This window comes from Empidonax traillii, unplaced genomic scaffold (assembly GCF_003031625.1).
Source record: "Empidonax traillii isolate 1590-97213 ecotype Southwest subspecies unplaced genomic scaffold, ASM303162v1 scaffold648:size464035, whole genome shotgun sequence".
Classification (NCBI taxonomy): Eukaryota; Metazoa; Chordata; class Aves; order Passeriformes; family Tyrannidae; genus Empidonax; species Empidonax traillii.
In genome coordinates, this window is record NW_020955841.1 from 281,324 (window position 1) to 293,503 (window position 12,180).

Below are 12,180 nucleotides of genomic sequence, written 5' to 3' on the forward strand. Positions count from 1 at the left end.
TCAATACAAGCATAATCTTTCAAACAGTATCAGTATGCTGCTTCCTGTCCCATCCCCTAGAACGCAAATGGTACAAACGTAGCAATTTAAAAATAGTTTCAATAGGATTAATTTAGGATTTATCTACGTGAAACAGAACAGTACACCTCTGTTAAAATGCTGAACTTTCAGTGAGCACAAAAGAAATCTAATGCTGAGGGATAATGTTTAAATTGTTATTCTGTTATTCACAGTATATGGGCTTAGCAAAAGCCTGTCAACAAAATGCTCTTTTTTTGAAAGCCATCTTCTAAATGAACACAAGCCAATGGATTTAGTGGAAAAGTTTGAATACATGTATTAACATGTATGTGGGTTTCCACATCTGCGTGTTGTCAGGTGCTTGTATAGCTTTGTGCACATGGCTCTCAGTCCTGGTATGCGGCATGCTTCCCAACAGCCCACAAAAAGACTAGAAATACGATCTTGGAAAGGATGTAGGAAACTGTTTAGGTGGGGAGAAAAGCAAAATGCTCTGTTTCCAGCTCTAGAGATTTTGCCAAATGTAATAACATCAGCACTGATGCCTAGTATTTAGTTCCCTGTGTGGCTGCTGTCCCTGAGTAATCATGGAAGTTCTTGGTCTCTGTGCATTAGCTTCTGATCTACAGAGAAGTACTGTTACTTCATTGCCAAGGGATATTGCATTGTTAAATACATTAAAAATAGAGATGACCTAAGAAGGTGCCTTTATACAAGTCTTACCCCTCCAGCATCTGAAATCACATAATTTCACAATAAATATATTTTTTTCTTTAAAGAAAAAGCTCTTAGGGTCCCATGGATGCAAATGCAGCAAAACCAGAAAACAAATAAAGCAAAGATGTCGTCATACACTTTCCAAAGCAGTCCCAAAGCAATAAATCTTCTCTATTTTCAGAGGAGCAACTTAGCTTATGAAGCACTCGCTCTTGTTGTGGCCTATCAGCAGTGCTTCAGAAAGGTGGTTTCAGGATTAGAAGTTTTCTTAGCTTTGGTTGAACAACAAAGCTATCTAAATGTGGCAAAGTTAGAAGCCCATACATTCATATACAGAATTTAAACATATGTAGTTCTCACCTCTACAGAATAGGAATAAAAAAGGAAATTTTGTTCTTTGAGTAGAAATGAACCACGTTACATCATAAGCATTATGTACATCTCTGACATGAAACTTGATTTAACAGGAATTATGAGAACACCTCCTAACAGTCTTTGTCAGAATAAAAAAGTCAAAATACCCCAGCAGTTCACACTCATATGTAAAAATCAATCTAATTTTTAGAAACGCTGTGTGGTGCTGGTCAAGAAGGAAACAAACAGGCAAACCCAAACTTTTTTCTCTGAATAACTGAGAACAATTAAATATGTACAGATTTCAGATTTAAAGTGATATACTAAGGAATATTTAACACATTTTGAAGTTGGAAATATCTAAAATATTTTGAGACAAACATGAAAGATTTTATAGAATTCATAATCTTTACCTCAGCAATCTCTATCCTTCTTGCAAGTTCATCAAGAGAAGAAAAGCTGTCATCTAGTGATAAAGCTTCCAGTGAGTTATAAGATGCTCGTTCGGGTGAAATATCCGGAACAGTGTCTAAGTCCTCTTGGTTTTCTAAGATTGATTCCTCAGTGTCTATTATGTTACCATTTAAAAATCTGAGAAACAAATCTTCTTGTTCTTCATTATTTACCTTCTCCTCCCGTCCTGCTGCTCTCTGTATTTCCTTGCACACTTGTGAATGGGCAGTACTCTCATGCTCAGACACTTTATGGCACCCAGAGCATACATCTGATGCAGTTCTGTCCCGTGAAGACTTTTCATCATCGTCATCAGGCTGTGCCTGTTGCTCCTTTAAATCACTATTTCCAAGCTGGGCACTAGCAATTTCTGAAGAGCCAGCAGCATGTTTTGATCTGAGCAGATTTCTATCAGCTTGCACATCTTTATCAGAAAGAACCAAATCAGTAAGCATATAGTCACCATCTGTTAAAACCGAAGCATCTACCATTGGCTCAAGGGAGTGTTTCACTTCAGGCTCCCCAGCCCTTTCTGTTTTTTCTGCATCCTTTGAGAGCTGCCTTTCTCTCAGCTGCAAACTGTTATCTTTACCAGCATCACCAGATGATAAACAGCTCGAAGAAGGCCTGCCCACTGTCCCTGTGGACTGGGTGTGTGGCTCCAATGTTGATTCAGCGCTGCAGTGCTGCTCCTCCATGTGGTCCTTTCCTGCAGCTACCCAAAGACTTCCTGCCTCTATCTGTCTCTCAGTTTTGTTTTCACCTGAGGAAACAGTGCTCAGCTGTTTATCTTCTTTCTTTGGTCCAATGCCAGGACAAGTTTCAGTACCTAAGTGCAATAGGAAAAACAGTTTCCAGAGTTTTTAAATGATTCAAAGCATCAGCCCAGGGGAGAAAGAGTATACTGTGATTTGATAACATTGTAACCTAATGCTTTAAAATGCACTCCCATAAAGGGTAGGTATTTTATGTGCCAGTCAGAATAACTTTTATTAGTAGTCTCTGACTCCTGATTCAGAAAAAAAAAAACCACCAAACTTGCAAACATTCTTGCAGGCAAAGCACGATTCACAGACCTTCTGAAAAGAGTTACTCTCTCTATATACATAAATATCTTCCCGAACAGCCCCTTTTCTTCTAAAGGATATTTTATGTGAGTGTATCTCATGGAGGCCTTGAATTCAGTCAAATGCACTTAATTACAGAAAGCTATCTTGATGCTGGTGTATCTGTTGCACAGGGAGATATCTGAATTTCCTTTAAAGAAACTGAAATAATGCTAATTTAATAAATATTAAATTTGCAGGTCATTAGCTCCTTTGGTCAACACTAAATTAAATATCCATTATTTAATGTCCCATAAAGGATGGCATACAAAAATGCTGCTTTTTGGATACATAAGTTAGTTTACATATTAAAAATGCAATTTATTTCAGCTTATTTCTGTATTCACAATACATACAAAAATTATTTTTTCTTATCTAAAATTTCAGAGGGAGACATGAGGAATTTTGCATAGCTCGTGAATTCATCTACTGCTGGCATGATCTGCTGATGAAGGAGTAGATGGTTAGCCCAAGTTGTCAATCAAACCATTAGATATTAGCCATTACAAGAAGCTCAGAGCCAAACTCCGTTCTAGGCTTATGAAGAGAGAAAGGGGCTGTTAAGAATAACAAAGTAAGCCAGCTATGACAGAACTGCCTTTTATTCCATACTTGAAGAAAGACTAAGTTATGACCATCTTATAACAGGACTACTGTTACAATATATTAATAACCAAAACCAGCAAATTAATACCTCTAGAAAACACTTGTTTGCATTTTTTATTCAGAGCAAAGAGCAGAAAGGTCTTATGAACAGATCAGGAAAATTTCAAGCAATGACCTTATTAACTGTATGTGTTCTTACAAGAATAACTGAAGATCTCTATGCTAATTTTATTCTTCCTCACCTGTTAAAACCTCACTTCAAATCCGAGCAATTTCCTGAACTTGTTACATGAAACAGGGTCACATTCATTAAAAAAATGTTTGCATTAATTTATTGTATTGAACAATTTTATTAAATTCCAAACTATCCCCCTTTAAATGGATAATGAAATACAAGAAAAGACAGCCTTAGAAATTGAAAAAGGGAATACACAAGCAAACCAATATCAGAATGATGTTAACAGATAGAAAAGGTACAAGGAACCTAATTTCTGTAAAGCACTGAAAGAAGAAATAGGTATGAGACAGGGACTTTTTGAAAATTAGACACAGATGAGTAGACAGCTCAAGGGATTTGTAACAGGATACTGAGCCCTTCACATATAGGTCATGAGTTCAAACACAGTCTGGATTATTGGTACAAGGTTTTGTTACCATCTGTCAATTTTTCCTAGTAGATACATCCACATTACAACAGGCATCTTTGCTGGCAGCCCCAACTGCAACGAACATTAAATGGAATTGGAAATTAAATCAAACTCTTTACTGTGAAAGGTGGCCCCTTGACCTCAGGGCTCGGTTCCTAAGGAAGTAATAAATGATCCTAGCACTGCTATCTAACCACAGATGTACAGGGACTGAGATGCAATGATCGTTGTTACATTCCACATCAAGTTTTCAGCAGTGTTCAGTATTTTCTTTACACCTACTTCAGACAATCCATGCCCACTATAAACTAAAGGCAAGTTAAGACAAATACTCAAACACTTAATTAGAAAAGATGCCTTTGCCTACAAAGTTAAATGACAACATACCCACCAGTGGCAGTAATTTTTAGCTGACTGATAGAAATACAACAAAGTGTCTACTGAAAATTTTTTAGCAACAAAAGAACTTATGGTAATTTAAGAAATGTTTTTAACTGAGTTGCTTTAAAATCAACACTTGCTTTGTTCATCCCAGAAACCTCCAGCCACCACTTTATCCTGTTGATCCAAGACAGTCTAGCAGACTGATCTAGAGTACTGATCTACATTAATCTATCAGAGGAGAAGTCACACTTCTCCACCTCTGCCCTTCTTCCCAACTGATAACAAATCACACAGGACCTGAAAGAAAACAGGGTATAAGGAATTCCTCCCCACCTTGGAAACAGGTCTATATGTACACATTGCAAATTTATGCTAAGGGGTTTATTCAATTCAGTATTTCATTAGAAAAGTTTTCATTAACACGTTAATTTCTCTTTAATTTACACTAAGGCTATTAAGGCTTTCAGTCAGAAACTGAAGAAATTCACTACAGTGTATAGGATGATCATCTTTTAATATACACACACATAACTGTAAGGGTCCAGTTCTCTCTTTTGGAAGACTCAGAGTGAAGATCTGCCAGAAAGGAAAATGTAGTAGAACAGACCATTCTCAACCTTTGCTCAGAACTGCAGAAAACTAATTCGGTGACTGTTCCGGGAACCCTGACTGGCTGACTACTTAAAAAGCTGTTTCTCAGTTACTGTATCACCATGATACAGGAATTGTGAATTCTTAGGATCAACTGCCTACAGAGCCTCAAACTAAGTTCCCAAATGCCTTCAGCAAGTTAATGGAGTAATTTTTGCTTTAGATTACTGAAGAAGTTTTATTTTACTTCAAAGATGCTACCATAGTACAGTGCAACAATCTTTACAGTATAATATAGCTACCTCTACAATGTATGATGTGTATTCTTACTGGTAATTGCTACATAAATTCTTATTGAATATGAATTCATATGAAGGCCAGTCCTCAAACCACTTGAGAGTTTCCTTTTCGTGTCTTACTGTAAGTCAGACTTCTATTACAAGCAGCTGACTTAAGCAATTTGCCTGCAGATTGGTAGATACATTTCTAAAAGAAGTAAAAGTTCACACATTTACTTCTCATTTTTCTTTTTCTTTTTTTTTTTTAGAGGAAAAAAACCACCCAAAAAGTAGAAGTCAAGCATTATAAGTTTTCCATGAGAAGGCCCATGCATTTAGGCTACTGCTGAACAGGTTGAGTATCAGGAACTGTATGGTTATTATAGTATAGGATTCTGCTGGAGTTAGGCAAAATCCAGAACCAGCCCCAAATGGCCATATTGCTTCTAGTCCTGAGCTGAATCACTCAGACACAGCCTGAATATTATTTTAGAGTTATGAATTACTTTTGTCAAATTTCTCTACTGGTTCATACCAATGGTTTCCCTACCCAAATCCTAACTGCAACAAAAAACATTCATCCCTGTGCTACTGACGGGTTGACACTGCAAGGGGTAGCTACTGTGAGTAGTTAATGACCGTGTGTTGCCTTAACAGATGATGAGACTTGTCAGGGAGAGAAGTCATTGCTTCCTCAGGAACATGCTAATCTTCTGAAAAGCATCTTTTGCAAATCTCAACCATTTAAACTTGAGTTAGGGTTGAAATATTCCTATCTCTGTATTGAAACTATTTAGCACTGCTGAAAAATTCTCAGCAGAACTGCTTTCTATTGGACGGCATAGCTTCCTTAATTTACCAGGATTTCACAGGAACCCAGAGATTTTTGATGACATTTTGACAAGATTTACACAAAGAGTAAGGCATGAAAAAATCCATTTACACCCTTAATTACTTCGACATTAAGTCAGTATGTTGTACTACAGTATTTCAACTTGGAAACAAAATTCAGAAGTTTCAAATGTTCAGAAATTCTGCTCTCCAGAAAGTTTTTGCTCCCACTTGGAATAAAATCACTGGAAAAATTGTAATCACCTAATTTTTTTCTATGGGAATTTCCAACCATCCAAAAATAAAAAGCACTGGGTTCTTTTGATCTGCTTTCTGAGCTGTAGTTTCTTGCGTATTTTCAATGTTTTATGTTTAGTTAGGTTACCAGAATAAAGATAGAGAAAAGGCAGTAAAGGCGGAAGAGGTCATGGTAAGAGGATGGAGACGAGAAAAACCTATACATGTAGAGAATTGAGACTCTGTGTCTTTGTCCATTTCTGATTCTCATGAACATCCTGCCTGACACACACTTGTAGGATAGTTTAAGTTGAAAGACACCTTCTAGGATCAGTTAGGCCGAGCATTACCTTATGACAAATTCTAGCTGGTTTTAAGGAAAGGTACTTAGTTTAGGCCAATTCTTGGCAACTGGAATGTAGCAAAAAAAAAAAAAAAAAAAAAAGAAACTTTTTGCTCAAAGAGAGGAGAGATAAAGCACAGCCTGGTAATCTACCAAGCTTCTTTCCCACTTTGTTTCCATTTTAACAATCTATTAATTTGTAAATGTTTCATAAGAACCCAAAGATTCTAAAAAATTACTCAAAACATCTACTGCCTCAAGGTAGGAACAGGAAAATGAGGCTGACATAAAAGTGTTTACTGAAAACAATGAACTGAAGTATGTTTTTCTCTTCAAGAGCCCCCAAAAGCTTCATCATTTTCTCTGGTGTTTCAGAAAAATGCACCTCAAAATCTGTACATTGCACATAACTTAAAACAGTTACTAATACTGTTTACTATACTGAATTGCCACACCTCAGAATACGTATCATCAGATTGTTTACCTTGTATTTTACACACACAAATTATGTATCTTACCTCTAGTTTTATACAGTTTTGTAGCTTACATAATTTGCTATCAATGCATGCACGTTTAAGACTTTTTTGATGGAGGCTAGAATTACAATTCTGAATATCAATGACTAATTAAAATTGCATAGCACATCCATTGTGCAGTCATGAAAAAAAACCAACTTAATCCATTTGTGGAAATCCAACAAATGCTGTAGATTCAAATGAAATAGCTTCATTGCATTTATAGGAATACATTATTATAGTGTAACATTTAAAACAAATGTATGCACATGTACATACATATACACATACCTGATTTAAAAGCAGTAGATTCTCTTTCCTTTAAATTTTTGGATTCCATTAACTGAGACAAACAACCGCTTTCCCATGTATTTTCGGCAACTAATAACTGTAAAATATGATAGTTTTTCCTGTAATTTTTGGAATTAAATGGGAATGCTGTGACTTTTTGAGACATTCAAACTTAAAACACCTCAAAAACTTGAAAGATTTTATCTAATAATTTTTTAAAATTCTTTGACAAAAGCAGAATTCAATGAAACAGCTGCTTACCTTATTTTTGGATGCCTGTGGCCTGCAGCAATAAGGAAAAAAGAATAAATTAAACAATCTAGTAGCAACATTCTTAATAATAAATGTAATTGAAATCTTATAAACTTTTTACTCTGCTCTAAAATTAGCACAGAACTTTTCTTACATTGAGACAGTGTTAGCATGCTAGCATACATCTGTACTTGTGAGAATATCAGAAAACCACTTCACCCTAACATTGCTCCACCTAATCAATAAGAAGTCAGAAAAAAATTTTACCACAAAGTATCAGGAAATGTGAATCCCTGTGAAAGTTTATGCTCAGAAGGAACTCTACCAACTTTAAAAATCATGTCAGGACTTGATATCTATTTATATAGAAAGAATATTTAATAGTATATTTAATATACTATTAAAGATACTGATCACTATAGCAGAGATTGAAGAATGGAAAAAAATCCCCACAAAACATACTCCCCTCTCCACAGACTGGGATACAATTTCTGGGTACTGTAAGGTACAGCAGTTCCCGCTGATCCCACTCAGATTAGGAGGTGGATCAGTACTGCTAACAGTCAGTATGGACTTGGCAAACTGTGTGGAGATTTATGCACAATGTGATTTTTCACACACAGTGTGTCTTGGAGTCTTTCATATAGCAATGAAGATAAATTGCAGAGCATTTTATTTAAATCTACTGAAAAAAAATAGGAGAGATACAAGGGAAAAGTACTGATGTTCATACTCTAACAAAAACTTTTAAAAGGTACATTGACTTTTAAATTTAACCCTTTAAACTTCAAATAAGGGACACTCAAAACTATCTTTAAAGAATAAATGTGTCCAGTATGTAGCTGTAAAACCTTAGCTATCAGAAAAATTACTTTCAATTACAAAAGCAAAATGTTCACATTTTCCAAGACCTGAATATTATTCATTCAATCTTAAAGTGTAATTTTAATTAAAAAGTAAATTGAGTTTAACATTTAGGAAAAAAAACCCATATGAAACAATAAAAGCAATCAAGCTTTTGCCTAGAGTGTTTCAAAGAGTAATAATATTAAATATAGAGCACTAATCATGGCAGATGAAAACAAGTCTTAATTTTTTATCAAATTGCAGGGTTTCTCAGAACACAGAGTGATATTTCATAACTACAACGAAGAAGAAAGCAGAATTATTCTCAACAAGGTGACAATCCAGGTGACTATAGGGAGGTGCTGCTCATTGCAGCTTATAAATCGCAACAGACCTGAATCTTAAATCTTTCTGTGGGCTGGCAAAGTCACGTGCAAGGAAATGTAGGCTGAGGAAGCCTGCAGGCACTCTGAGTGCACTCTGTCAGTGGCAGCACACTGCGGGGGTAAACGAGCAACCACGGTGCTCGACCTGCCTCCCCTTCCTGCGGAAACGCAGGGGTGCGCTTCCAAGGGGCTCCCTCCCAAAGGCATTTGGACTACAAATAAACAATATTACATCCCTGCCTGGGTTCTGGCAATCATCCTGAGTGTTTTCAAACTTCACTATCGTCACCCAGAAGAAAAAATGTGATAGTCAAATCATACTCTTTAAGAACAACAGGAGCATTCTGGCTTTTGTTATCTTCAGATTGACAAAGTCAGTGCAAATGCACTTGAAAAAGTTTTCTCTCCCCATCTGATTGAGAGCATCTCACTTGTCACTGACAGGTTTTTTCACAGCCTTTGAATATGTTTAGTTTCCTTATGGTCATTAGTTGATCATTTTTCAGTGGTAGCTTGTATTTTTTTTTCCATTTGTCCCTTAAAATCAATGTCTAGGTGGTAGGGCATTCACCCATGAAACAACAGATCTTCGCCTTCCTGACGGGTACAATCCCATGTGTGTTACTATAAAAAAATATTTTAGTTACATACCCAAAAGAACCATCTCTTTATAACCAAAATGAAGTCAGCGGGACACAACTTTTATTTTGACAATGACTATTTCAAAACACCTATACCAGCAAGGAGACAACAGCCGCGCTAATATATTAGTACTTGGAAATTAATAACATGTTCTAATACTTACTGTAGATGCAAAGAGCAAACTCTAGTAAGCTTTTCCAGCTCTTGGCCGCTCAATTCCTTAGCTGAATTCGTCACTGTTGTAACTGGACTAGGAACTGCAGTTTTCCATTTTCTTTCTAAATGAAATCAAAGTAATTGCACTCAAAATATTATAAAAGTAGTATTTGCTTAACACAAAACATATAGTGGAAACTAATTATTGGAGAAATATTGACAACTGTTCTGTGTATGCTCTACAATCTTGTTTCAGAATAAGCAAAATGGCATCCAATTCTTTCACAATACACTTCATTTTCATCACATCAGACTCACCAACCCTAACCCAAAAATAACCTGAAAACAACTGATCTAAGTCTTAATTAATAAAACATTAATAATTAAAGAATTACAAACTATTTGCACCTTTACCATAAAATACGTGCAAACAAATCTAAAGCAGGAATACATTTCTTGTAATAAGCTCAGAGGAATTCTGATAGAAATGCTGCTTTTACTATGTAACTTTTTTTAATCTGGCAATATGTATACTCTATTATTTAGAAGTACAAACTAAATTAATTCTTTCTTCTACCATATTAGTTTAGCTGGTACTCACCCCACTGCTCCTGTATGGAAGAAAGATTTGCAAGCAGCCGCTCATGATATAGTCGTTCAAGCTGAATGAACTTCATTGCCTTCTCATCTGAATGGAAGGTTAAAGAAAAATGCACACATCTGTGGATGTGTTATGATTTATTTATATTTGGCACCATACTTGAAAGGGAAGTCATCATGCACTTGAAATTTGAAATAAGTGAGTCAAAATGAATAATGGCTAGCATCTAGATATCTGTGCAAGAAAGAAAAAAACAGCAGACACGAAAACAGCAGGTAAGAAGTAAACTAAGTTGATAAAAGTTCCAAAAATCCTATTCTTTTCAGCAGCTACCTTTTCCCACATGCGCTAACACCAACAAATGATTTTTCTAGAAAAAAAACAAATGAAGTGTTATTATGCTGATAACTCTTACCAAAAAAATGAAATCTCTGGGAAATGAAAAGCAAAACAATTACACCAATACCAGCAAGTATCTCTCAAGATACAATTATATGCCAATAACCATGAGTAGCTGAAAATATGGCTGCTCTCTACTGACCAGCTGGAGACAGTATTAAAAAAAATTTCTCCAGTCTAAACTTTTGAAAAATATCTGTCCCCTTTTTAACCATCGTATACAACACTGTTGCACTGCTGAGCTTACCTTTTGTCTTCCTGAAGATTCTGCTTACTTTTCTTCTATATGAAGAACTCTTTCCCCTCCCTTAAGGTTATCAATATATTCACAAAGGCATACCGAGAGTGACATATTTTATAATACTCAGGATAATTCTAGCTACACCAAGCCTAAGTTGTTAGTTGTGCTCTTTAAAGCTGTTTTACCAGCTATTTGAAATTAAATTCTACAATACAATTAGGATAGAGGTATGGTGAATGAGTCACACAGAAAAAACACTTTCTATTATTCATGCTAATTAAAATAGTGGAGTAATTATTACAAAAAACACAACCAGTACTTGTTAGTCTTGTTAGCCTCATGCAACATATACATAACATGGTTTATGAACAGTATTAAAGGAAAGAATATTCCCTGCCTTCAAGAAATCTGTTATTAGAAACAGAATTACAGATCAGAGAGATAGCCTTAAGAGGATCACAGCAACAAACCCTGAATTATTGTTCATATGAAGTGCCATGCTGGATGAATTAAAATGTCCGTCATGGATAATTAATACAGTGCAACATGATCAAGTAAGTTCTTTATTAACCTCAGGAAACTGATGGCTGCAAGTACAGAGGAGATATCCTTCATAAATATGTATTATATAGTGGTGTTGAATTCCACACATCAGGTGTAGATTGCATTAAAAAATATTTCTTTTGATCAGCTTCAAATAGAGTGCCCCTCAATTAAAGCAACTTTGATGAAAGAGGAACTGTCTTTCTATCATGGTTTTTTAAACTGTAAATTTACTGTATTTCCCCCTGCATTGCTATAATTTACAACAGAATTTTTCCATGCCTTTATCTTGAGCAGTGCATTTTGGATTTTCTGATAGATGCTTTAGAATCAGGATGACTGAGACAAAAGAGTAGCCTTCTAAGACAGTGATGGGTACTGTATTTAAATACTGCTCTTATAGTACTGAAACAGTTAGTTATCTGGTTTTGTACTACAGGCTAAGATAATTTGACTAAGTTTCTTATGCCTTGTTATTTAGCCATTACAATTGCCTATTTGCTATATTTTGTATGCAACAAATTACATAATAAAGAAATAATCTGTATGCACAAATTCTGTAATTTATGATGAATCTTAATGAATCACATATACCTTAAGGGCTTACCACTCTTGCTGCTTCTTTTTACAGCCTGGTCATTTTCCCTTAAAACCTAAGAGGAAATCCCAGTCTGCTTTTTATAAAACTGTAATTTAACTTTAAAGTTTAATATGATTATTCTCTCCCAAAATTACTGAAA

The 12,180-nt window shown here is 35.5% G+C and overlaps 1 protein-coding gene across 4 annotated transcripts in view; it reads right to left on the reverse strand.

Annotated features, from left to right (window-relative positions):
* The window catches only part of CNST (consortin, connexin sorting protein), a 48,772-nt gene that overhangs the window by 12,178 nt on the left and 24,414 nt on the right, over window positions 1-12,180 (reverse strand). For all 4 annotated transcript variants that reach the window (XM_027899158.1, XM_027899156.1, XM_027899155.1 and 1 more), the window contains 5 exons: window positions 10,258-10,344; window positions 9,664-9,778; window positions 7,636-7,657; window positions 7,375-7,471; window positions 1,506-2,374 (listed from right to left, as the gene is read on the reverse strand). In XM_027899158.1, coding sequence (XP_027754959.1) covers window positions 1,506-2,374; window positions 7,375-7,471; window positions 7,636-7,657; window positions 9,664-9,778; window positions 10,258-10,344 — 1,190 coding nt within the window. The remainder of the gene's footprint in view (window positions 1-1,505; window positions 2,375-7,374; window positions 7,472-7,635; window positions 7,658-9,663; window positions 9,779-10,257; window positions 10,345-12,180) is intronic.